General features: G+C 45.6%; 1 protein-coding gene across 1 annotated transcript in view; it reads right to left on the bottom strand.

The window, feature by feature from the left end:
• Nucleotides 1-27,249, bottom strand: part of Ttc7a (tetratricopeptide repeat domain 7A) — a 120,687-nt gene that overhangs the window by 91,171 nt on the left and 2,267 nt on the right. The window contains exons 2-3 of the mRNA XM_070025536.1: nucleotides 16,288-16,451; nucleotides 9,017-9,185 (exon numbers count right to left, since the gene is read on the bottom strand). Coding sequence (XP_069881637.1) covers nucleotides 9,017-9,185; nucleotides 16,288-16,451 — 333 coding nt within the window. The remainder of the gene's footprint in view (nucleotides 1-9,016; nucleotides 9,186-16,287; nucleotides 16,452-27,249) is intronic.

Here is a 27,249-nt window from a genome sequence, read left to right as displayed (position 1 = left end):
TCAAGAGACTTGGAGTAGATCTGCTTTAACACCATAGTCCCTGGAGAGAAGGCCTTCCATCTGGGTTCCCTCCTACCACACCTTCAGGTCAGGCTGCTGGTCCAAGTCTTCTATGGGCTGGCTCATGCTATGTGGTAGATTCAGGAAGGCTGGTCTGTGGGTTTCCCCCTTCCCTGTACCTCTTATGTTCTTTCCACGATCGGTGGGTGCTTCCCACCAGGCTTCTCCAAGAATTCTAAGCCCATCCTTGTAGAAAACACAAAGTGAAATTATCTCCTCTCTGCAGCCCTCCCAGGTGGTTATGCTTCCCTTCTGTTAGCTGCATTTCCTGTCCATTTTCTTTCAGTGCTGGGGATAGAACCTTACTCTCCTATATGTGTGCCTTTTTCCTATGTTGTCATCACCTGCTCTGCTCATTCCTGACTATCTTTCCAGCCCAGTGATAAGATAGCCTAGAGGCAAGTGTTTAGATAGAAAAAACATGGATGAATGCACACATACATGGACAAATTCAGGCATGTTCAAGGCAGAGCCCAGGGTTGGTCTCCTCTACATTCATAAAACAGTTCTTGAACAATCTGTATAAATATCAAATTTTGAGGTGGAGAAAGGAGGATCATGATTAAAAAGTTCACACCTGTAATTCTGCTTCTTAGGTGGCTGAGATCTGGAGCATCAGACTAGGTAGAAAAGTCCTTGAGACTCCATCTACAATTAACTAACAAAATGCTATATTGGAGGCAAGCCTAAATGGGTAGAACATCATCCCTAAACAAGAAAGACAAGGCCACTCTTGGTAGAAATTTAACTCTATTTGAAAATAACGAAAGTAAAAAGGACTGGAGGCATGGCTCAAGAGGCAAAACACTTGAAGTCATGACTTCAAGTCCCAGTATTTTAAGTGAAAATAAAAAAATAAAAGTATGAATCTGTGGGCAGAAAAAGAGGGAGAAACTAGGGGAAAGCAAAGGAATGACATTGTCCCAAAGAGAAATGTATGGATTACTTGGATTGTGAAATGGTAACCCCTCTGTACATCTTAATAATAACAAAATTATATTAAAAAATAGTAAAGTGATGCACAATAAAATTCTGAAGAGTTTATGTGAAAAACGTGTATATACCTTACAACAAACATGGGTGGATTTCTCAGAAATTATATCTTGCAAAAGAAGCAAGATATTAAAAAGTACATTTTAATTAAAATATAGCCACGCATACTAGTGTGTGTCTGTAATGCCAGCACTTGGGAGGTGGAACTGGAAGCAGGAGGACTGGAACACATATTGAGACCATATATCAAAAAATGAAACACTGGGGCTGGGAAGGCGGCTCAGTGGTCTAGTGCTGGCCTTGCATGCATGAGGCCCTAGGTTCGATTCCTCAGCACCACATAAGCAGAAAAAAAGCTGGAAGTGGTGCTGTGGCTCAGGTGGTACAACGCTAGCCTTGAGCTGAAGAGCTAATGGACAGCGTGCAGGCCCAGAGTTCAGGCCCCCCACAACCGACCAAAAAAAAAAAAAAGAAAAGAAACAAAACACAAATTAACAAGCAGAACAGCATCAGGCACCAGTGGTTTATGCCTGTAATCCTAGATACTCAGCAGACCGAGATCTGAGGATCTCAGTTTAAAGTCAGCCTGGGCAGTAAAATCCACAAGACTCATCTCCAATTGACCACCAAAAAGCCAGAAGTAGAGCTGTGACTCTAGTGGTAGATCATTAGCCTTGATCAAAAAAGCACAGGGACAGGCAGTGCCCAGGCCCTGAGTTTAAACCCCACAACCAGCACCAAAAAAAAATAAAAAATAAAATTAATAAAAAATAAAAGACTGGGAGGATTAAGGTGTAAAATGTCCACAAAACCCCTTCTCAATTGAGATCTGTGTACAGTGAGTGATACATACTTGTTATCTTAGCATTCGTAGGAAATCTGAAATAGGCAGATCCCCTAGGTATGCACCCAGGCAGGAAGCAAGACCCTATCTCAAAAATACTCAGAGCATAAAAGGGCTGGAGTCATGGCTCAGTGGTACAGTGCCTACCTAGCAAGGGCAAATATTAGTGTTCTGGTTGAGACTAGATATAGATCCTCTGGCATTTATACACTTTGACCTTGGCCCAGATTTCCATTGCCTTCCTTTATCCTCAGTGGCCCAGTAGAGGCCTCCAAATCTCAAGCTCTTCTCTCTCATGGCTGAGGTACAGATTGACCCTGCTGGGGATAGGTCCAAGTGTGGATGCTGACTTCTCAAACACACCCCTCAAGCCCTGGCTACACGCCATTCACCCTGACTCCGACAGAGGAAAGGACCACCAGGACAAGATGCAGCAGGACCTCAGGTTTTCTGCCTAACTAGCCCATGGCCTACCGCCTCTGATTGTTCCCATCCTCACCTACTGCCCTGCCACCACCATAGAAGATATATCTTGCTGGGTTTGGGGTTCTTGGCCCAGGAAAGCACTGAATGAAAGCCTGGTGAACCTGCAATGAATGCACTCGGCCTCCTCCAAGATTTCCCTCTGGATTCTCCAGCCAAAAACTAGTCTCTCCTCCCTTGGGGACCACAGTGTAGGGCCAGGGCGGCAGTACAAGAGTATACTCCCTTCCTCATAAGATAGAGAGCCTATGCCTAGAGGGAGGGGCCAAAATCAATAGCTCATTCCTGCCATACTAGTATAAAACAAAACAAAACTCAGGTATACCACCTGACAGCAGCTTGTTGTTCTTTCTTTCATTTAAAAAAAAAAAAAAGTCTTGAATAGGCACTGAACTCCCAAGTGAAAACAGAACACCTTGGCTGTTTGGACTAATTGAAGGAGAACAGAAACCACCACCACTACCACCACCAAACCTCAGAAGAGGAAAGGAGAACCTGCACGTGTCGGTCCTCACAGCTACTTAATGTAATTTATATTTTCCTTTTCTCAACAGTTCCACAGTATGGCTTTATGTGAACTGAGGTCACATTTCTCCACAGCCAGTGCTGGACTGTGATACAGAGGAGCAGTAAGGCAGGCTAGACTGAAACATGGGGTAGAGCTGGTCTTCAAGGGCCCACAGCCCACCGATGGAGCTATGAGCCACAAATGTGGCACCAATGGCTATGTCTGTGTGGAATATGTGGCTAGAAAAATGGGGCTCATTCTCCACAGACTTTGTACACTTGCCTAGAGCCAGAGAAACAGAGGGGACAGGCCTGAGGAGAGGGGAGAAGCCATCTGCCACACAAGAGCCCTCTGAAGTAGACGATGGTGGCTTTCTGTTCTGTCACAGCTGGGGGCTGTCTTACAGGAAAAAGAGGGGAACTGGTTACTCTGCTGTCCTAGATCTAGGCCTAGACCTCACCTCATCCTAGAGAAGACTGACCCACATAATGTGCTGCTCAACATCTCTTAGTGACCCCAGCCAAGAACTCTGAGCCTGCCGGGTGGACTTTCACCTTCCCGTGCCCTCCCATGCAATCCACTTAATCCTCATTCCCTCCTTTCACTAACCCCCCCCCCCCCCCCCCCCGCTTGCTTCAAGAAGGTATGATTCCTCCCCACCTCCAAAGAACCCTCCTCCAGCTCCCCTGGGCTTTCTTCTCCCACTCAGTTGCTCACAGGTCACCCTGAGGCTCCACCTCCCAACCCGCCAGAGAAGGCTTTACAACTGGCTGGGCCTCAGTCACCACTCTGTCTGTATAAAAGCCCCAAAGCTGGAGTGAGAGCAAGCTGGGCTCAGGTCCTGATCACGCCAGTCCTACTCATTTCAGCCTGTGCTCCAGGGCTCTGCCCTCCATGCCTTTCACCTACTTTGTTAACAGCACCCTCCTGATCCTTTGAGGAGCTCTTTCCTTAACCCAGATTTCCTACGAGGAAATCTCACTCTTGACATCAATCCCACATCCTAGCTGCTCATTATGATGGGCTCCAGACTGGGCAGGAGATCAAGACAGGCCAGAATCTTCTCCACACACCCACTTTGAGAGGCCAGGGGGCTGTGCTGCAAGGATCAGTAGCCCTAGAGCTGATAAGACCTACAGGATGACAGTCAACTAAAAAAAGAAAAAAGAAAAAAGAAGAAAAAAGAAAGACTTCACATATGCCACACACTGGATCCAGCTACACCTGACACCATTCCTCCCCAGAGAAAGTTCCATTTCCATGGGCTCATAAATGCTCAGGCCCTCCTCTTTTCTGTGATTAGTTTCCCAGGTGGTTAATGTTGCCTTTCTGTTGTTACAATCTCTGGAATATCCCCAGAAGCAAGGTGTCAGAGGGGACAAATCCTGAAGTACAGGCTTTGCTGAGCTAAGGTCAGGGAGGAGTAATGAGGATGGTGCCATATCTTGGCTGATACACAATCTCAACAGCTTGGGCTGAAATACAGCCTCTGTGAGCTGGAAGTGAGACGTGGAGCCAGGAGGCTGGCTTTGGGGCATCTCGGGACGGCAGCCTCTAGTGAGTATTTCCTAGAACAACAGAAATGCCAACAAAAGCCAGACCTGCAAGCTTCACTCCTGACAACCCCTCCAAATGAGGCTGTGCCTAATTGTGTACAACAATCCCTGATGGTTGAGAATCAGGTCATATCATTGGAGCAGAAGTTTTCTGCCCCTGCTAAAGGTAGTGCCGAGGCAGGCAGGGAAACTAGACTGAGCCCCAGAAAGGCTGACCACCTCCTCAAGCCCTCACAAGGACCCGCTATGGCTCTCACTGTATACCTGGGGAAATAAGATGCAGCTTGAGGACAAGGAGCTGCCCACCCCACCCACTGCCCACAGCTTCCCTTATAAACTGACTAGGGCCTAAGAGGAGACCCAAGGCCTACTGTTGAGGGCAGACTCCTCAGGGCCTGGATCTAGATCCAAGGACTTTGAGAAACTAGTATTAGCTTTGGTTCCTCATCCATGTATCCAAATGCCAATGACTAGGGGAGCTATAAAGCCAGACAGGCCTCAAAGTTGCAAACCAGTCTTCCAACAAACAGCACATCTCCCAGTCATCTCAAGTGTCTCACTCCCACTAGGAGAGAACCTGCCTACCAGCAGCAGTCCAGAGGAGACTCTTTATAACTGTCCATTTTAGGTGGTCAGAAGGCCAAGAGCCAAGGCAGGGCTTCCCGTGGAACAGGGGTGGAGGCAGTCTTGGGGCTGAAAGAACACAGTCATATAGAAAACCTACTGTCTTGACCCAGCAGGCATAGCAATAAGCTATAGACCAGCCACCACCAGTGTGTTTCCCTTTCCTTCTTTCTCCAAATAGCAGACTTCACTGATGCTAAGACCTATCCGTTGATTCAGACTGGACAGGAATGAGTGGCATCAAGGAGCTTGTATTGTACCAGTTCTGCTAATAGCTACTGCATGTTGCACTCATCCTTGAGGGTGCAGACTTGGCTTCCTCCTTGCTGCTCTCTCCCTGCTGCTCTCTCCAGGGTAAGATCCAGCTGTTTATCTTAGTGTCATCAGTAATGCCTGTTACAAATGGCATTTTCTCTATGGGAGCTGGACTAGGGACCTCAAGAAACAAAAGAGGTCAAATCTCTGGAGGAAGGAACTCACTAACCTGACTGGAGAGATTTTACATACTGTACCAAGAAAGACCCAAGAGAGCTTGGAGGAAACACACTGTGAGCTCAAAGAGAAGGGGAGCTCCTGGTGCAGGGGGTGCCTAAACTGTATCAGAGAATCTTGCAGCTCATCAATGTGCAGAACAAAGAAAAAAGCTGATGAGGGGCTGGGAAGGTGGCTCAGTGATTTTAAAGAGCTTGCCTTGCATGAATGAGGCCCTGGGTTCAATTCCCCAGCATCACATAAGCAGAAAAAGCCAGAAGTGGTGCTGTGGCTCAAGTGGTAGAGTGCTAGCCTGGAGCTGAAGAGCTGAGGGACAGCGCCCAGGCCCAGAGTTTGGGTCCTATGACCCACACACAAAAAAAAAAAAAAGCAAAAAAAAAAAGCTGAGACAAGACAATGGCTCAAGGCAAATCAAAGGGACAGAACTTCAAAGATGATGGAGGGCACCAAGGTAGATCTTGTGTGGTGAACACTTGGGGCTCCAAGAGGGAGAGGTAACTAAATAATCAGCACAGCCAGAAACTGGTGACTCATGCCTATAATCATAGCTGGTAGTGCCCAGGCCCTGAGGTCAAGCCCTAGGACTAGCACCAATTAAAGAAGAAGAAAAATAAAAGAAATAATCATCACAGGAAGATTAAACACATTGTGGAGGAAGAGGGGAGGACAAAGTAAGGGAGGTAGAGAAATGGAAAGAGAAAGAATATAGGCATTTTATGGTTAATGTACATATATGAAAATGAAACCAGAGAACTTAAGGGTGTAAGTGGGGTTGGGAAAGACAGGGGAGACTGATGAAATGGGTGATATTGATTAAGATGAATTGTACTTATAAACAGATTTGTACAACTACTAAAAGATGATGATGATGATGATGATGATGATGATGATGATGATGATAATAATAATAATTAATGATCAGCCATTTTCAGGGGATTTAAAGTTCAGTGGAAGACAGACAGTCAGGAGCACTTGGAACCAAATGCATAGGGATCTTCCAAGGGCTTCACAAAAGTGGGTCCTAGGGCAGACAGACCTTCCTAGATAGCCCATGAAACCAAAGAATTCTTGACTATTTTAATAGAGTAAATGGAAGATGTTCCTGGCCCAAACATACCAGGATGGTAGTGTTCCATATAGAGTATGTACCTGTCACGTGCACCTGAACAGTCTAGGGACTCAAGTGCAAGTATGAGGGTATACTTGACCTGGCAGGAGGGCTTCCAAGATACTATTATTCTGGGAACCCAGGGGCCTCCTGCTGCCACCATCCTCATCTTCTCACAGGAAACCAGGTCACCCATCACTATTTCCTTCCAGGTGTGGCTGTCACCCATTGCATGGAGAGACCCACCAGACTCCCAACCCAGATGAGTCAACATCGTGCACACCCAGGCAGCCTTGTGCATGGTCTCAAGCACACACAGGGTCAGGCAAACCTCGGCATGCCAAGCAGCAGGTTGTGGTCACTGCAACAGGACATGGAGGACAGGCAGAGGGGAGGCAGGCAAGGGGCTACATGCAGTCACCAGGGGATACTGAGGGATGGGGAGCTAGCAGAGCCCACACCCAACAGCCCAAGCCTGCAATGGCAGCTCCTTACCTCCCTGGCAGGACCTCTGACCACCAGGACTGTGTTCCCCCAAGAAGCTGGAAGCATGCTGGAGAGAGTAGAGAGCAGGAGACAGGGAGCAATATATACTGAGCTAGGATGACAGAAGAAAGGACTGAAAGGACACCCAAGGGAGGGTTTTTGGTCCCAAGAGATCCAAAACAACACAAATGTCAAAGGAAGATTATCCCCAAGACTGGCCCCATTCCTGAGGCCCAGAGAGGGGGATGAGTGAGCAAAGGAGAGGAGGGCATTCCACCCAGAATGGACCCTTCCAATAGGCAGCTGCCTTCCCACAAGCTGCCTCTACATCTTCTCAGAGTAGCCAAAGTAGCACATTTCCTTGGATGGTGTAAATTCAATGAGGAAAAGACTCAGGGACCCTGGGTGGACAACCAACCCTCAGGAAAGGCCCTCTTGTTAATCAAGGAGGATGTACCCTCCACAAATGTCACAGTCACTGGAACCCAGAACAGACAGACAAATCGTGTGTGTTAGGGTAGGAAGGGGGTTCACGGATTCCAAGACCAGGGTCAGAGACTGGAGCTTCTAGCCTTGGATTTACCATGCATCTAGGTAACTTTGGGCAAGGTACCTCTTGTCTCTGGGCCTCATTTTCCCCATCTATAAGATGGAGAGCCGGGCGCTGGTGGCTCACGCCTGTAATCCTAGCTACTCAGGAGGCTGAGATCTGAGGATCGCGGTTCAAAGCCAGCCCGGGCAAGAAAGACCGTGAGACTCCTATCTCCAATAAACCACCAGAAAACCGGAAGTGGCGCTGTAGCTCAAGTGGTAGAGCGCTCACCTTGAGCTGAAGAGCTGAGGGACAACGCCCAGGCCCAGAGTTCAAGCCCCACGACCGACAAAAAAAAAAAAAAAAAAAAAAAAAGATGGAGAAAGGACAGGGACACTCAAGAGTGGATGTTTGTTTCAAGACATTTATGTCCCTATGTTCCTACTAATACAGAGAGGCTAACACGTACCCTACTGATGCCAGGCACCAAATCCCCACAGACCATAGGCAGATCTTTTATTAGACTTTTCTCTGGGGGTTGTAATAGGGAGATAATCAAATATCCAAGTTCCTGGCAACAGCAAAGGCAGAGGGTGCTCCCAGGATCTCACTGCTACCAGTGCCCACCTGACAACTTATGGGTCCAGGGAAGAAGGAGCCTGGAAGCTCCAAGTTTGGGGCAGGTCTTTTACTAACATTTAGCACATTCGGGGCCAATTCCGTGGCACTATTTCCCTGACTGGACCAATCAGTCTCTTATAACGTTCTTCTATCATTGATCCTCTGTGTCCATCAGTTCCCTCCCTCCAGAGTGTCCTTGACCCTGGGAAGGCTGGGAGCTACTCCAGGGCAGAAGTGCTTATCACTGTATCCCAGGAGCCCCATGCTGGGCTGTTCACAGTGGGTGCCCAATACCTAAAGAGTAACAGACTCCTGGGCAGCAGTGAGTACGATGTACAACTGGATAACAAGATGGCGCTTGAGCCTATTTCAACATGTTTAAGCAACCTGCTGACTCCTTCTGGTCATGGGAACCCTAAGAGGGTAGGTATAATCTTGCCTCTTGAATAAGTAAACTGAGCCTAAGCAAAGTATAAGAGGCTATTTGCCCAAGGGTACACAGCTAGGTAACTCATCCACAGAGACAGGGTGACCAGGCTACCATGAAGAGGTGCCAACACAGGATACCAGTGCCTGGCATTACCCAGGTTAAGTGTCTGAACACTACTGTGTCCACTGCCCAGAGCTGTTGCCTGGTCCAGGTGCTTGGGGGATAGAGTGGAAGGACTGGGCAAGGGTAATAGGGAATCCAAGATGGTACTTATGCTACCTTTGATGACAAATGCCTCTGCCAGCAGTCGCATCTGATACAGAGGCTTGTTCTCCACGGACATGTCATCAATCCCAGCCCGGGCATACATGCTGATGGCATCTCGGTAGGAGCCCTCCACATAATGTAGCTTTCCCAGGATCAGCATGGCCTCACACATGTACCGTGGCTGAAAGGACAAGGATATGTTAGCAGGCTCCTGCTCCCAAAGCTTCTACCCCAGACCATCAGGTATCCTGAGATGAAGACCCAGCTTGCACTGAGCCATTAGCCATTAACACCTCTCATCTTCCTGGAAGCCTTCCCTGATTCCACACTCCCCTCACCATACCTGGGTCCATGGCCCATTTTGTGACTCTTAAGGAGATGTTTATAAAGTCCCTCATTTCTTCATTGTGCGTGGGAGCCTAGACTCTTACACCACTACAAAGCAAGCCCGGCCTTTTTTCCTCTTCTACAACCCCAAAGACTTTAGCATAGGCTAAAGGAACTCCACACTTATTCTGAACACAAGTGGGGAAGTAAGAGTGTATCAAGTTTTATGGGATCTGAAGCTTATAATTAAGACGGGTATATTTATGCGTGCACACACATAGGCACACATTCACAGCCCAACCAGGACCTGTAGAGGAAGAAGAATTACATCAACAGTAGGGATAGGAGACAAGAGAGGGCCTGCTGGGTCACTGTCCTCATCTTATCAGAAGTAGGGCAAAGTACAGGGCTTTTGGCTTTGAATTCTGTCCAAAAGTGCCTGAATTCAAACCTGCTTTTTCCCCCCTTCTTACTCAAGTGCTACTTGTACCTAACTCTCCACACAACCTGCCTGACTCTCCCTGGTCATGAGAACCCCAAGAGGGTAGGTACAACTTATCTTACAAATAAGTAAACGGAGCCCAAGGCCTTGTCAGGATCTCCTCAGGAGATTTGGTCAATACTGATCACCTCACCCTAGCATTCCTAGCATGAACTATATTCACAGCCAGAGCGCCCAGGGCTGCTGACAGAGGGAGTCTGTGCTGGCCCTGAACTGGAGCAATCCAGCCCTGAGCTCTGGTCTTAGTATGGATCCTGTCTACTCTGGAGGGCTCCCACCTCTTGAGACCATTCGCTGCAGCCCATCTCCATTCCTGTGTTCAGCTGGCCCACTATGCTTTAAGCTAGGCTCTGGCCACTGCTCCTGCTACAAAGCTACCAATCAGTTCTACAAAGTTCCCTACAGATACAGATCTGACCTCAATCATGGCAGGAAGATACTCTCAATCTCCCCCCAGGAGAGGTAAGAGTCAGGGGTACCTGTGACCCCAGATTCTACTATTCTCCACCATGCACAGCCTTCTAAGAAGGTAATTTAAAAAAAAAAAAAAAAAACAGGACAAAGCAAAACTAAGCCCCAGGGAAGCCAATTTCTCCTTTCACACTGGTCTCTGTTTTTCATAAATGAATAACCTTCTGTTGCCTTTGCTTACTCTGGTCCCCATTTAGCCTTCACAGATCCTCCTCCATCGCTTGAGCCTTGTTCAGGCCTTCCTCCTCCTGGAAGTCTGCCTGACCAAAGGAGCTCCTTTCTGATGAGCTCCTACAATGTCTCCACGAGTTCATCCACTCCACCCCTGCCCATCTGTCCTCCCTTTGACTACTGATCAACTGAATTTACCAAAAGTATTGCTAATTCCCCCACAGAGGCCTCCCACTTCCTGGGCCAGAGCCACAGAGATGACACATTTTCAGCCCACAGTGCTTCCAAACTAGATGATGAGTCTTCCATTCTGTGCACTGGTCTCAAGCTGATGGGCTCATTTCCGCCCTGCCCAGACTTTAGTCCTCATTGGTGAGAGGAGGACAAGAACCTCCACTCCTCACTTCCCATCCTAGCAAAACTCAGGGCATTAACAGGGCAAAGTCCAGAAGATAGCTTTCAACTGTTCCTGAGGAAGGAGCTAAATAAATACAGGGTATGAGTAATTATTATAAAAACCTTCTTGTACAGTACATGGGGAGGGGAAAGGATACAAGGCTCAGAGGACACATTCCAGGCCACAGTGAAGGGATGTGGCTAGTGATGGCTCCTGTTTACAATAGAGCTTCCACCAAGCTGGTGAAACATTAAGAACAACATAGTAAATACTTTGTAAACCTAAATTTGTACTATTTTTAAATCTCCTCTGAAAGTTGTCTTTGTTGTCTGTTTCTTCTTCTTTTTGGTGCCAGTCCTAGGGTCTGAACTCAGGACCTGAACACTATCCCTGAGCTTTCTTGCTCAAGATTAGAACTCTATCACTGAGTCACGGCTCTGCTTAGTCTTTTTTGATAGTTAACTGGAGATAAGAATCACACAAACTTTTCTGCCTAAGCTGGCTTTAAACTTTAATCCTCAGAATCCTCATAGTAGTTAGGATTACAGGCAACAGCTAAGGGTACAGCAACTGTATCCTTGGTAATGGTACAGGTTTACTGTTGGTTTTACTTTTGTAAAATTAATATTAATTAATATTACCCTTACTTGGTAATATTAAAAATCAGCTAGGAAGCTGGGCGCTGGTGGCTCACGCCTATAATCCTAGCTACTCAGGAGGCTGAGATCTGAGGATCGCAGTTCAAAGCCAGCCTGGGCAGGAAACTACGTGAGACTCTTATCTCCAATAAACCACTAGAAAACCAGAAGTGGTGCTGTGGTTCAAGCGGTAGAGCGCTCGCCTTGAGCTGAAGAGCGCAAGGACAGTGCCCAAGACCAGAATTCAAGCCCCACAACCAAAAAAAAAAAAGTCAGTTACCTCCATAGGAAGACTGTGGGATTCTGAATTTGCAATGTTTTTGGTCTGTCAATCCAAGTCAGGGAACCACAAATCCCAACACAGTACAGAAATGCTCTATAGAAAATTGCTCAGCAGGCCTGGGAATGTGGCTTTGTGGTAGAATGTTTACCAGCATGCATGAAGCCCTGGGTTCAATTCCTCAGTGCCTATATATAAACAGAAAAAGCCAGAAGTGGTGCTGTGGCTCAAGTGGTAGAGTGCTAGTCTTGAGCAAAAAGAAGCTTGGAGATAATGCCCAGGCCCTGAGTTCAAGCCCCAGGACTGGCAAAAAAAAAGAAATAGAAAGGGCTGGGAATGTGGCTTAGTGGTAGAGTGCTTGCCTTGCATGCATGAAGCCCTGGGTTCAATTCCTCAGAACCACATAAATAGAAAAAGACGCAAGTGGCATTGTGGCTCAAGTGGTAGAGCGCCAGCCTTGAGCAAAAGAAGTTCAAGGACAGTGCCCAGGCCCTAGTTCAAACTCCAGGACTGGTGAAAGAGAAAGAAAAGAAAAGAAAAGAAAGAAAGAAAGAAAGAGAGAGAGAGAGAGAAAGAGAGAGAGAGAGAGAAAGAGAGAGAGAGAGAGAGAAAGAAAGAAAGAAAGAAAGAAAGAAAGAAAGAAAGAAAGAAAGAAAGAAAGAAAGAAAGAAAGAGAGAAAGAAAGGGAAAGAAAGAAAGGAATCGCTCAGCTGGGGTGGATAGGGGTGTTCCCCTACTGTGTGGCTCCTTTGCCACCTATGCTCTTTGTGTCTCACTGATCTATCGACTTAAAGGAAGAATGACCTAACAGAGATACCTGGTAGGGGAAAGAGATAAGAAAACATTTCATCATAAGATGAGACACTATAAGGAATGCTAGCATATCATAAATTAACCTAAGTTTCTTGATCATTATTTTATTTCCATTTCAGTACTTTGGGTGGGGGGGGGGGGGTGTCAGCACCAAGAAATGGCAGAGACCACTAGAGCTTGAAATACCAAGACAGATGGGCCTGGATTCAATTTTACACCTGCTAGTGTGTCCTTGGCTAAGTAAGTGATCATCTCTTAGGTCTCTGAAATGGGGCTAAGTTGCAAAAGGTGACTGAGAGGCCTCAGTGGGCTGCTGCATTGGCTGGGGCTCAGTGGATAACAGAAGTTAGGACAAGTAGCTTGTTTTCACCAAATTCCTGAGACTAGGCTGAACAGGATCATAATAACTACCAAGTTCGGCATTTTAGGACCACCTCTCCTTTCCATTCATGAGAGTTACTTGGAATACAAGGGACTCCAGCTGAGATTGCATCTGCTGCCAAAAGGGCACCCAGCTATATCCTTTAGGGTAAGAGAGAAAGACCTCAATTTGCTTCTAACATTTTATTTTTGCCCAATCAGCACCAAGCTTTTGGCTTTGGCCTGGACAGCAATATCTCCACGCTACTCGTGCCTCTGAATGTCTGTTAAATAATACACAGTAAAACTTGTATTAATGAATGGGATTTGGCAAACAAAATGGTTTGCACATCAATAGCTGCAGAATCTATTCACATTCAGTTATTTTTGTGAGTTTGTCTTTGGCAGTATTGAGGTTTGAACTCATGGCCCTGTGCTCACTTGCTTGTCTGGTGCTCTACTACCTGACCCATACCTCCAGCCTATTATTCACTACAAATGAGGCTCACGCAGAGAGAGTTCCATCTGAAAGCTCTCACCAAAAAGAAGCAACTTGTCAAATATGCCTTAGGGCTCTATGGAAAGCTCTGCTGAAGGATGTACAAAAGCAAAAAAAGGCAAGTGGACACATCACATCCTCTCCTCTGAGGACAGGAGTGAGGCATTCCAGGATAACAGGCATTTCAGGATCTCTATCGGTTAAATTACTTGTCCACTGGTTATATTTTCAAATAAGCCTGCATCATATTTAAGAACACATAAAAATATTTAATGGAGTCTACCAGAAAGACTCAAATAAGTCAGGTACCAGTGGCTCATGCCTATAATCCTAGCTACTCAGGAGGCTGAGATCCAAGGATTATGGTCCACAGCCAGAGTGGCAGGAAAGTCCATAGACTCTTACTTCAATTAATCACCAAAAAAAGCTGAAAGTGGGGCTGTAGCTCAAGTGCTAGCCTTGAACAAAAACAGAACAAAACAAAAAAGCTCAGGGACAGCATCTAGGCCCTGAGTTCAAGCCCCAGGACCAGTACCCAAAATAAAATATTAATAAATAAATATGGAGTGAACTTTTCTGATGGACACACGAGGAACTAGATGGACCCAGAGGCCAAGAAACAGGCTTAATATCAAGCAGCTATTTGAACTTAACACAGACCTCCCAATGCTAAAACAATCCCCCATCAAAGAAGCAGAAACCTCATGCTGCGAGCATATATGCTCCCTTCTCCCTTGCACTGCCCCCCTCCACTGCTCTGTATGTCAGTCCCCAGCCTCTGGCCTCATATTCCTTCACAGCCCTATTACTCTCTTCACCATTCCCCTTTGCTTTTGCTAAACTCAGCAACCTTAAGGAGATTCTTATAAGAGGATTCTTCAATTACATATTGCCTCCTCTACATGGAATGCTCAGCACTACCTTTGTATGTTCAGACTCTGCCTCTTCTTCCAGAACCAGCACACAGAAGGGCCCAATTCTAATACTACCAGGACTCCTGGTCTGCTCTCTAGCTCACTCCAGGGAAATGCCCCTTCAGACTGACCTCCTCAGACACTACTAACATGCACAGTCCATCTGGGACTTCCCAACAAACCTGCAACTTCCTGAAGGGCAGGTTTGTCCTGATTGCCCTCAGCAAGCATAGCATAATGCCTGATACAAAACAGGCCACAAAAACATGTTTAAAGGAGTAAATACATGGGAATATCTCCTGAAAAATACCTGCCTGAGTCTCTAATGACATACAAGTACTGCTAGTATAGAAGGGGATATACTTTAATCCAGAAAAGTAGTTTCAACTCTGATACACGAATCACTGGGAGATAATGCTGAGACACAGGGTCTGATTTGCATTTTGTACATCTTACCAACTCCCCAATGATGCCCACACTTTTAACGAGTGGATTATACTTAGTGCAACACAGTTCTAGAGTAAACTGTGAATATTTTACTTCATATCTTGGAGACATCAGGTGCTTAACAAATGCACATGAATTTACACTACTTCCTCTACTCTAGAGCTTTTGTTTCTACTCTGCATGTTTGCCTGCTTCCAGCTAGATCATGGGCTTCTTGAGTTCTTACTTCTAAGAACCCCCCAAAGTAGTCCAGAAAAACACGTTCATGTTAGGTCAACCAAGTGCTGTTAAATTAAAAAAATTCCTATGGTCACAAGCACAAGATCAAGACACATTTAAAAAGATAAAAACATGGGCTGAGAAGGTGGCCCAGTGGTAGAGTGCTTGCCTTGCATGCATGAGGCCCTCGGTTCGATTCCTCAGCACCACATAAGCAGAAAAAGCCAGAAGTGGAGCGCTAGCCTTGAGCTGAAGAGCTGAGGGACAGCACCCAGGCCCAGAGGTCAGGCCCCACAACTGGCAAAATAAATAAATAAATAAAATGAAAAGATAAAAACAGGTGAAATTAATTTTAATAAAATTTCCTTTAACCTAATACAAGCAGAGGATTATCATGTGCGTATATAATCAATATAAAGTTAGTGCCCTTTTTGATGTTGATTTTGTTTTTGTAGTCCTGGACTAAACCTAGAACTCTTTACTTGGTAGACAGGTGTTCTACCACTTGGCCACACTTCAGCCCTTTTTGTTCTGGTTACTTTTGAGATAGAGTTTTATTGCCCAGCAACATGCCTGGATCTTGATCTTCCTATATTAGTTGGGATGACAGGCATACATCACCATGCCCAGTTTTTGCTGTTGAGATAGTGCCTCCTGAACTTATTGCCCAGGATAGCTTGAAACCACAATTCTCTGGATCTCATCCTCCTACACAACTGATATGGCAGGCATGCATAACCAAGCCCAGTTGTTGCTTGAGATAAAGTCTTGCAAAACTCTTTGCTCTGGCTGATTTTGAACCATGGTTTCCTTTGATCTCCACCTCCTCAGTAGCTAGGATTACAGGTATGAGCCACAAAAACTGGCTTAAAAAAAACAAAAACAAAAACAGGGTCTCACTCCTAACTCTGCACAAGGGCTGGCTTTGAATTCACAATTTCCTTCTTCTGATTCTTGAGAGCTGGTATTAAAGGCATACACCACCACATGTGGCTAAATCAGTGCTTTTTTTAGATTCCTTGTTTGTATGTCTTTGGAATCCAAGGCATATTTTAGATTTACACTCATGTCTCTCACTGTAGCTGCTGGAAAGCCACACGTGGCTGGTGGATCCTGTACTAGACACAACAGAGCTCATCCCAAGAGCCTTCTTCTCAAAGAACAAATGACTCAGGGAGGACTGCGCGCTAATATGAGACAAGAGAAAGAGGAGAGGAGGCCTCAGGTTTGTGGCTGACAACTCACCGGCAGCTTCCCATGGTTAAGGATACTGCTCAAATAATTTTTGGCTTCATTTATCCTATGTTCATTCTTCTCCAGCAAAGGGATGGAGTCTTTTATTTTGGCATGGTTCTCCTTCAAATACTGTTCCAGGAGGGCCTCTGCCAGCAGCAATTTCCCAAAGTCATCTGAAAAACATGGCAGGGATTAAAGTGGGTGGTAATGGTCCTAACTCCCTTGAACAAAGCAGGTGGAGAGATGGTACACACTTGTGGACCCCTACCCCTACCCCTGCACCCAGCAACATGAACAGAGGCTTGAAAAAAATAAAGAAAATATTTTCATAAACTGAAATATTCTTTAATCCTAGCTACTCAGGAGGCTAAGATCTGAGAACTGGGGTTCAGCCTGGGCAGGAAAGCCCATGAGGCTCTAATCTCCAACTAATCAGAAAAAGCTGAAAATGGAGCTATGGCTCACAGGCCAGCCTTGAGAGAAAAAGCTAAGGTACAGTGTCCAGGCCTTGAGTTCAAGCCCAGTACCAGCACCAAAACAATGGACAGTCTACCATAGTCACAACAGGAACTGCCCCTTTGGGACTACTTTCTGTTGTAGCTCAGTAGACGAAAAGATAAGAGTTCTCAGGAAAAATTCCTAGAATTTAAAATGAAGGACAAAAATCATAATTATACCTTGCTGTGGGTAATAAGTTCTTAAACCAAAAAGACATTTTCTTCTCAAACAATTGAAGAGGAAAGTGATATGGGTGGTCAAATAATGCATTTTCACATGCTAGTGGTTTCTATGTCATGTTTGCTTCATTTAAAAGTATTTTAGTGCCAGGCGCTGGTGGCTCACACCTGTAATCCTAACTACTCAGGAGGCTGAGATCTGAGAATTGCGGTTCAAAGCCAGCCTGGGCAGGAAAGTCCGTGAAACTCATCTCCAATAAACTACTAGAAAACCAGAAGTGGCACTGTAGCTCAAATGGTAGAGCGCTAGCCTTGAGCTGAAGAGCTGAGGGACAATGCCCAGGCCCAGAGTTCAAGCCCCACGACCGACAAAAAAAAAAAAAAGTATTTTAGTGTGGCTCAAGGATAACTTGCAGCCAGAACAAAGAGGAAAAGTGGAAAATAGAAGGTGGGATACACATTTACCTGTGCAGTAAGACAAATCTTTAAACTTGCTTAGTACTTACATTTTTTCTCTTGTATTCAGCTCTTATGCATACCTTACCACCTAACAGTGGCTTTGTACTATTTAGTTTGGGGTTTCCCCTACCACACTGAACTCCAGTCTTGTGGCCCACTAACTTATTTCCACTACCTGCAGCAGAGGTGATCTGGTATGGGAGTTAGGTGCTCTGTGTGCAGGGTTTGAGGTCAAGAGTAGTTTCATAACAGCCTCAGGTGGTTGTACTCATTGCCTCACCCCAGCACACAGGGTGAGGCCCAGCCTATCACCCAAGGCAAGAGCCAAATAAATACCTGTCGAGTGAATCAGATCCTCTCAACTCTCCAGAGAAGAAACCATCAGGATCCAATAATCTATCTAAGAATGTCTGCTCAGCCCACCTTTTCACAGTAGTTTTTTGGCTGAGGACAGTGTCCTCAGATCTACCCAGGGGAGCCACTCCAACTCCCTCGTGATCACTGTTATTGGCCCCAGTCTCCAGGCCACCAAGTCTAAAACGGTATAAGTAGAATCTCCTGTGGAGAGCAGTCCTAAGTCCAGAATTCCAGCTGTGCGGTTTCAGGAGAGTTTGCATTGGGAGTGTTATTAGATACTTTGCTACCTTTTTTTTTTTTTCCCAGGTGGAGGTCCCAGGGCTTGAACTCAGGGCCTGGGCACTGTTCTTAAGCCCTGTGTCTCATGGGTTTTCCTGTCTGGACTGGCTTTGAACTGTGATCCTCAGATTGCAGCCTCCTGAATAGCCAGGATTATATTAGCCACTGAGGCCCAGCTATATCTCATGACTTAAAAAAAAAATTTGTCAGCTGTGAGATTTGAACTCAGGGCCTAGGTGCTGTTCCTGAGCTTTTGGGCTAAAGGCTAGTACTCTACCACTTTCAGCCACAGTTCTACTTCTGGTTTTCTGATGGTAACTGGAAATAAGAGTCTTACAGACTTCCTTGCTGGGGCAGCTTTGAACTGGGATCCTCAGCTCAGCCTCCTGAGTTGCTAGGATTACAGGTGTAAACCACCAGCACTCGGTAATCTCATGATTTTTAAATGAACATTTTAACAAAATGTCCACAAATGCATCTGGTTTAAACTATTATTCAATACCCATAAAGCTTAAGTTGGCAGAACCTCAATGAAGGGCTACTTGATAACATTTTTAACTCTCTCCATTGAGCCAGCAATTCCAGACCTATAGATGTCAGGTACATGTAAACTGACCTGTGTATAAGGTAATTCATGTAGCATTATTTATACTAACAAAAAGTAGAGGCAGTCTTTATGTCCATCAACGAGAGGCTATTTCAAGTATGATATGTCCTTAAAAAGGGACACCATGCAGCCATAAAACAGAATGAGGGTGCTCCATGTGTGCTGTTATGAAATTAAGTATAAGAAAAACTGATGAGACAGTGGATTACATGCAGTGACTGTAATACACCACTGCAGGTTTCTGTATGTATGTGTGTATCACACACACACACACACACACACACACACACACACACACACACACACACACACACACACACACACACACACACACACACAGAGCACAGAAACCTTGCTGACTGATGGGGAGCAAGAAAGGGCAATGCTTTTCCATGTTCCCACTTTTTGGTATCTATGTAATGTTTGAACCGCATGAACGTATTATCCACCAAAAACCATATTTAAATCAAGCCAGGACTAAAAGGTAATCTTCCTCATTTCTAAATCTCAACCAAGGACTGGAAATGTGGCTTAGTGGTAGAGTACTTGCCTAGAATTCATCAAGGCCTGGGTTCAATTCCTCAGTACCACATAAACAGAAAAACCGGAAGTTGGAAAAACAAAAGAGGTAATAATGCTCATTATCTTACTCATGTAACTATAACCACTCTGAACACTATTTTTACAATAAAAAACGTATTTTTACAAAGGCCAGAAATGGCACTCTGGCTCAAGTGGTCAAGTGCTAGCCTTGAGCACAGACAGGCTCAGGGACAGGCTCTGACTTCATGCTCTAGGACTGGCAAAAAAAAAAAAAAAAAATCTCAGGCAGGAGGAGGGATCTGTGGCCCAGCAGTAGGTGCCTAGGCCAGTTCCTTCCGGTAGCCTAAGCTGCATACCTCTGTGCAAGTTGTTGTCTCCCTCTAACCTGTACAACTTGTGTAAAACCTGAGGGAGGGATAGGAGTTGGCTCATATACAGGGAAACATCTCCCTGGGGATACTGGACTTGCCCCAGCCTCGGTCCCCAAGAGGGCCAAACCCTTTGCTCCTGGAACCTCTGCACCCATACTGTAGCTCTGCTGCAGCCACACCAACGCCCCATCCCACACTGCCATCCGTCAAGCCACTCTACTCCCTCTACTATCCACCTGCCTGAACCAAGTTTCCCCGCTCTCCTTAGCTGGGTGCCTTTTATGCCAAAAGAAATCAGCTTCCCTCCCACAATGCACCTCTTCTTTCTTCAAAAACAATGGGAGTGTCCTCCCTCTGGCAAAGGTATTCAGATACTGTGGTACAACCCAGAGGGGATGAGTACAAAACCTGGCAGTGTCCTGTAGACACTGGACAGAGTAATACTGATTTCACTGGGTTTACTAATAAAATGGGAAGTGGTAGTACCTTTATGTCCTCTTCTAACACCCTCCTTCCTTCTCTCCCTCCCCCACTCCCACTCTTTTGTTTTGTTTTGTTGTCCAGGAGCTTGAACTCAGGGCCTGGGCACTGTCCCTGAGCTTCTGTTGCTCAAGGCTAGCAGCACTCTACCACTTGAGCCACAGCACCACTTCTGGCCTTTTCTATTTATGTGGTACTAAGGAATCAAACTCAGGGCTTCATGAATGCTAGGCAAGCACTCTATTACCAAGCCACATTCTCAGCTCCTCCCACTTTTTTTTTTTTAAAGTAATGTCTTAGCATGTAACTGGAGATACTCGCCAAATGTTCCTGACCCAGCTGGGATTATAGGCATGTACAACCACGCCAGGCTTTTCATTTCTTTAGGACTTCATTGAACTGTATTCTATGAAAGTAGTGCACAACAGATTAGAAACTGAAACAAAACCAATCCTTTACCACTGACTACCAGAGAAGCACTGCTGGTAACACTGAGTGACTCTGGCTGTGAAAGGGGGAACTGATCTTTGCTGAGGACTCACTAAGTGCCAGACACTTTACTAGATAGATCGTTGCTTTTTGTCTTTGTTTTTGCAGGTCCTGGAGCTTAAACCCAGCCTAGATGCTGTTTCTAGGCCTCTTTGTATTCAAAGGTAATGCTCTACTACTAGAGCCACAGAGCTACTTCTGGCTTTTTCTGTGAAGTTTATTGGAGATAAGAGTCTCATGGACTTCCCTGCCCAGGCTGGCTTTGAGCCCCGATCCTCAGATCTAAGAATCCTGAGTAGCTAGGATTACAGGTATAAGCCACCAGTGCCTGGCTAGATAGTTTTATTTAACCTAGGTAGGTATTATCCTCATGTTATGAGTGATAATACAAGTTAGCTGTATTGTCAGGGTCACAGCCACTGCCCAAAAATAATCTCTCTGATATCTTATGTGGAGCAGAGCTTCTGGTAATTTACAAATAAAGAACAGTTCAGATTCATAAAGAGTAAGGTAAAAGCTAATAATAAATCCCAGGGCAGGGATAAGAATTGTTCTTACTTTCATTTACCTGTAAGTTTCAGACTTTTTGACAGTGGTGTGTCCATGTGTGCTCTGGATGGAACTCAGGTCCTTAGCATTGTAAAGGAAGTACTCTGCCACTGAGCTACACCCCTAGCTTTCAGACTACTAATTTATTAGCACTTCAGGTCCTTCCCTACAAGCCTTTTACCCTCCCTGTTGTCTCCCTACTCAGCCTATTTTCTGTTTAGTAGGTCCTCAAAAGTGTCTTCCTTTCCTTTGTTCAGAAACTCTTCTCCCTGTCCCATCCCTCTCTTCCACTTACTTCTTTCCATTCTCAACCAGTTTGTGAACCAAGGACACTTTGAATTGGAAGTTCAGAATTGGAAATTCTGAATTTCAGTTGCTAAGAGTTCAGATGCATAAAAGCATCCCTATTCTATCCAAGCAAGTTGCATCCTTTTTTTTTTTTTTTTTTTTTGACTGTCCTGGTGCTTGAACTCAAGGCCTGGGTGCTGTCCTTAAGCCTCTTTGTGCTCAAGGCTAGCACTCTACCAGTTGACCTGCAGCACCACTTCCGGCTTTTTTGAGTAGTTTATTGGAGATAAGAGTCTCATGCGGACTTTTCTGCCTGGGCTGGCTTTGAACCATGATCCTCACATCTCAGCCTCCTGAGTAGCTAGGATTATGCGCCCAGCTAGCATCTTCTTTTTCTTCTTCTTCTTTTTTTTCTTTTTGCCAGTCCTGGGGCTTGAACTCAGGGCCTGGGCACTGTCTCTGAGCCTCTCTACAACTTGAGCCATAGCACCACTTCTGGCTTTTTCTGTTTATGTGGTACTGAGGAACCAAACCCAGGGCTTCATGCACGCTAGGAAGCACTCTACCACTAAGCCACATTCCCAGACTCCCAGCTAGCATCTTAACATCTTGTGTCCAGACCTACTCCCTACCTCAGGCTAGACCAGGTGCTCCAGGTCTCTGGGCCAGGCATTCAAGGAAGCCTTCCTGATCAACTGGGAGCTGAAAGAGCCTCTGGAGGCCCAGCCTCTATTCAGCTGAGTCTTAGGGGCCACCTAGCCTCCTCATCCAATTCTTGCTTTGAAGGCCTCTGATAGCTACTTTTTTCCCCCTCTCAGACCTCTTAGGGTACCAGGGCAAGAGACCTGTTTGGAGGCTACTTGCTTTCCACCCATATTTGGAGAATAGTACTTTCCTCTCCATAACCTGCTCCTTTGCAGTTAAGAAATGTGGGTCTGTCCATCCAGCCAGGACAGGTCTCAGATCCAGCCCTTCCCTATTAGGTTAAACAAAGGCACAGTGGTATTGGAAATTGCCACCCCCATTGGTGTTCTAACCACAGCCAGGGTAGGACAAGATCACCTGCCTCAGACACATTCCTGGCACCTTAGAAGGCAATGTTAAAAACAATCTCCAATTTGAAAAAAGAAAAAGCCAGGAGCTGGTGACTCATGCCTGTAATCCTAACTACTCAGGAGGCTAAGATCTGAGGATCTAGGTTCAAAGTGAGCCCTAGCAGGAAAGTCCTTGAGACTTTTATCTCCAATTAACCATCAAAATGCCATGAGTAGAGCTGTGGCACAAGTGCTAACGCACTTGACCAGCACTCCCCTCGCCCCCAAAACATTCATTTAGCTAAAAACAAGGATTAGGTGGGGGGCATGCAGGTGCTAAAAGCATTTTTTTAAACTTTGCTATCTGTTTGAAAATTTCCTAGCAAAATATTGGAAGGGTAGAACAACTCAGCAACCAAATATCATCTGTAGCCTATCTAAATGCTAACTCTACCAAACTATAAATTTATTTAATTCCTAGATTTTTTATTATATAAAATAATGGTTTTATAATATTTTCATAAATGTAATTGCTGGCTTTTCTGTGTGTGTATGTGTGCACACATGCATTCATGTGCACTTGTGTGTGTGTGTGTGTGCGCGCGCGCGCACACCAGTCCTAGATCTTTAACTCAGGGCTTGGGCATGTCCCTAAGCTTTTTTGTTCAAGGCTGTGCTCTACCACTTGAGCTATAGCTCCACTTCTGGCTTTTTGGTGATTAACTGTAGATAAGAATTTCATGGGGGGGGCGGGCAGGAGGGAAGGGATAGCAAGGGGAAACAAAGGAGGAGGCAACAATGCTTGATAAGAAATGTACTCATTACCTTGCCCGTGTAATTGTAACTCCTCTGTACGGTATCTTCATAATAAAAAAAATAAAAAAGAATTTCAGGGGCTTTTCTGCCTGAGCTGGCTTTGAACCATAATCCTCAGAGAAGATACCAGCCCACAGGAAGATTTTTTTTTTTGAGAAGTAATAATGGTATGTTGGAGCCAGGCATTGGTGGCTCACATCTGTAATCTTAGCTACTCAGATGTTGAGTTCTAAGATCACAGTTCAAAACCAGCCGGGGCAGGGAAGTCCATGCAACCTATCTCCAATGAACCACCAAAAAAGACAGAAGTAAAGCTGTGGCTTAAGTGGTAGAATACCAGCCTAGAGCACAATAGCTCAGCCAGGCCCTGAGTTCAAGACCTAATATTGGCACCATGCATGCATGAGCGCATACATGGCGCATGCACCCACACCCACACACATAATGATACAGTGGTTCTATGTGTTTTTTTTTTTAAGTTCCTATTTAATTAACACAGAAACAGCAAAGGGGGAAGGGGGAAATGGGCTGGTGTATAGTTCAAACAAGATAGTTCATGACTTCATAACCACTGAAACTGGATGATGATTGATATATAACCTTCATTCTGTTTTTTCTCATATGTTTTGGATAATTTTCTCAATTGAGTTTTCTTTTTTGTTTTTTAAACACTGGGATGGGTCTTTGTTTTTATAAGAACAAACCCCAGCGCTGCCAGCATGTTCTGGGGTTCCACTGTTCCATGCTGACCAAACCTACACTGGATATGAGTGAAGAAAATGCACAAACAGGGGCTGGGAAGTTGGCTCAGTGGTAGAGTATGGGTTCGATTTCTCAGCACCACATAAGCAGAAAAAAGCTGGAAGTAGTGCTGTGGCTCAAGTGGTAGGGCACTAGCCTTGAGCTGAAGAGCTGAGGGACAGCGCCCAGGCCCAGAGTTCAGACCCCACGACAACAACAACAAAATAGAAAACGCACAAACAGTAGCAACCACCTTCACCCTGTGCAGGGGTGGGAGAAGCTCCTCAGGCAAGAGGCTGAGGAGCCTGTTCAGCATTTTCTCCCACAATTCCCTTCTTCTTCTTCCCCCCTCCGCCCGCCTCCCACTCCCCCCTACTCCCAGTGGCTACAATCTGGGAGCTACTTTCAGTTTCTGGAAGAACCTGTGACACAACAGAACCTCAAGGCCTTAGTAAAATGGTGTTCCATGGGACTCAGCCCCCTTCATCAATACCTTTGGTCCTCTTTCACATTAGTTAATGGCTGAGGCTTTGAGGCACTACTGTGAGACTCTAATGGGCCACATGAGACTTTAAGAATCTACTTTTTGGGTTGTATTGCGGGAAAGAGTCAGCATTAACACCCCCACACAGAATAGGTTTTCCTTGCAGGAAAACCAAAACAACAGTCAATCCAAAAATGTCCTATATATGGGCTATGGAAGTCATTTTCTTTTTGTCCGTCCTGGGGCTTGAACACAGGGCCTGAGTGTTGTCTTAAGGCTAGCACTCTACTACTACAGCCTCGGCTCCATTTCCTGTTTTCTAGTGGTTAATTGGAGTAAAGAGTCTCACAGACTTTCCTGCCTCTGGCTTTGAACTTCAATTCTCAGATCTCAGCCTCCTGAGTAGCTAGGATTATAAGCATGAGCCACCAGCACCCAGCTACATTTCCTTTTCTATCCTCATGGTAGTGTGTACATGTGTGTATGTGCACATGTATGTCTATGTGTGTGCGGGCATTTTTAGGGATAGTGAATTTAACAGCAGGAAACAATAATTCACAGAATCATACCCAAAAATTGGCAGGAGAACCTAACTCCAAAGCCTTTTAGGGTCCCTCCTTACCCAGTCACTTCCCACAGGAAAGCAAGCCCAATCTCTAGCCCATCCCACACTAGAAAGCTTACTGCCAGGGACACAAACTTTAACACCAACTTTATCACAGACACATTATGTGACCTCTCTAGGTCCTGGGCCCCCATGTCTACAATAGGAGAAAATTGCTCTATTTACAGAGCTGGTTCTAAGAATTTGAAAAGCCAAACACAGGTGGTTCACACCTGTAATCCTAGCTACTCAGAAGACTGATATCTGAGGATCATGGTTCAAAGCCAGCCAAGGCAGTAAAGTCCTTGAGACTCTTAATCACCAATTAACTCCCAGAACACTGGAAGTGGGGCAGTGGCTCAAAGTGGTAGAGCACTAGCCTTTGCAAAAGAGCTCAAAGACAGTCCTTAGGCCCTGAGTTCAATCCCCACAACTGACAAAAAAACAAAAAGAATTTAAAAAATAGAGACCCTTCATACCATATGATTTGTAACCTATACAAATGTTTCCCAATGATGGTCCACAGAATCTGGTCAAACCAGATTTGAGAAATACGATATTGCCATATTGCTCACAAAAGGTAAGCACACAAAAATGAGCTCTGAGAAGTCCTTAAGTTTTAGGATTTCATTATTGTTGTTTGTTTCGCTTCTGAATCAAACCAGTCATTCCTGCTACCTACAGTGGACATTTCTACATCTACATCTCTAATATTTTTTTATCTCCTAAGGCAGGATCTCACTATGTAGCCCAATAGCCTGGAACTGGCCATCCTCTTGCCTCTACTTCCAAATGTTGGGATTACAACAATTGTGAACCACTATGCTTGATAGTCCTGCAGTTTTTTGTTTGTTTGTTTTTTGGTCCGGTCGTGGGGCCTGAACTCTGGGCCTGGGCGCTTCAGCTCAAGGCTAGAGCTCTACCACTTGAGCCACAGTGCCACTTCCGGCTTTTTTCTTTTTGCTTATATGGTGTTGAGAAATCGAACCCAGGGCCTCAGGCATGCAAGGTAAGTGCTCTACCACTGAGCCATCTTCCCAGCCGCAGTCCCGCAGTTTTTAACATCACTGAATCCATTCTAATTTCTTAATGCTTTGGTTCCCAAAACCCTTTCCTCCTGGGACATCAATTTAAGGACTGCACAATCTCTTCTCAAGTTCTAAAGAACACCTTAAAAAGCAGAGGTGCCATTGGGGGAGGTGGGATACAGAAGGCCATGGTTCCTGCCATTGTCCCAGTAACTTTCTCTTTGGTATCACACCATTCATAATCGTATACCTCACCAGGGAACCACTCCTTCCTGCACAGGTCAGATTTCATTCCTTTTTTTTTTTTTTTTGCCAGTCCTGGGGCTTGAACTCTGGGCCTGGGTACTGTCCCTGAGCTCTTCACTTCAAGGCTAGTGCTCTTGAGCCACAACACTACTTCTGGCTTTTTCTGTTTATGTGGTACTGAGGAATCAAACCCAGGACTTCATGCATGCTAGACAAGCATTTTACCATTAAGCCAGATTCTCAGCCCTTCATTCCCACTCTTGCAAGCCCCATCACATAGAAGACTGAAAGGGCTTTGAATTTATCTATTCATCCTGGAATAAGGCTCATCAGCTTCTCTCAAATATGCATCTTTGCAAGTCGCTGGTGGGGACTCTGTAGCTGCTGTTACTCAGCAGGCTGAGACCTAAGTATCTCGATTTGAAGCCAGCCCAGGGAGCTAAATCTAAGAAACTCTTATCTCTGATTAACCAGCAAATAGGAGTGGAGGTGTGACTCAAGTGGAAGAGCACCAAGCCTTGTGAGAAAAAGCCAAATACACACCTTTCAGTCTGCCCACTGCCCTTACTGCCAACTCAGACTAACTTTAAAATCTCAGATTGTGCGGGCTGGGAAAGTGGCTCAGTGGTAGAGCGCTTGCCTTGCATGCATGAGGCCCTGGGTTTGATTCCTCAGCACCACATAAGTAAAAGGAAAAAAGCTGGAAGTGGCGCTGTGGCTCAAGTGGTAGAGCACTAGCCTTGAGCTGAAGAGCTGAGGGACAGTGCCCAGGCCCAGAGTTCAGGCCCCACGACTGGACCCCCCCCAAAAAATATCTCAGATTGTACATCCCACCAAAGACCCTCCACCCCATCCCTCCATGATCTTTACTTCCAGCCCTCCTTGGGCAAACATACCCTGTCTTTCCTAACACAAGGCA

The sequence above is a fragment of the Dipodomys merriami genome, unplaced genomic scaffold, assembly GCF_024711535.1.
Source record: "Dipodomys merriami isolate MVZ:Mamm:240054 unplaced genomic scaffold, mDipMer1.0.p SCAF_17, whole genome shotgun sequence".
In the NCBI taxonomy this organism is placed as follows: Eukaryota; Metazoa; Chordata; class Mammalia; order Rodentia; family Heteromyidae; genus Dipodomys; species Dipodomys merriami.
This window is presented reverse-complemented; position numbering and strand designations above follow the sequence as displayed.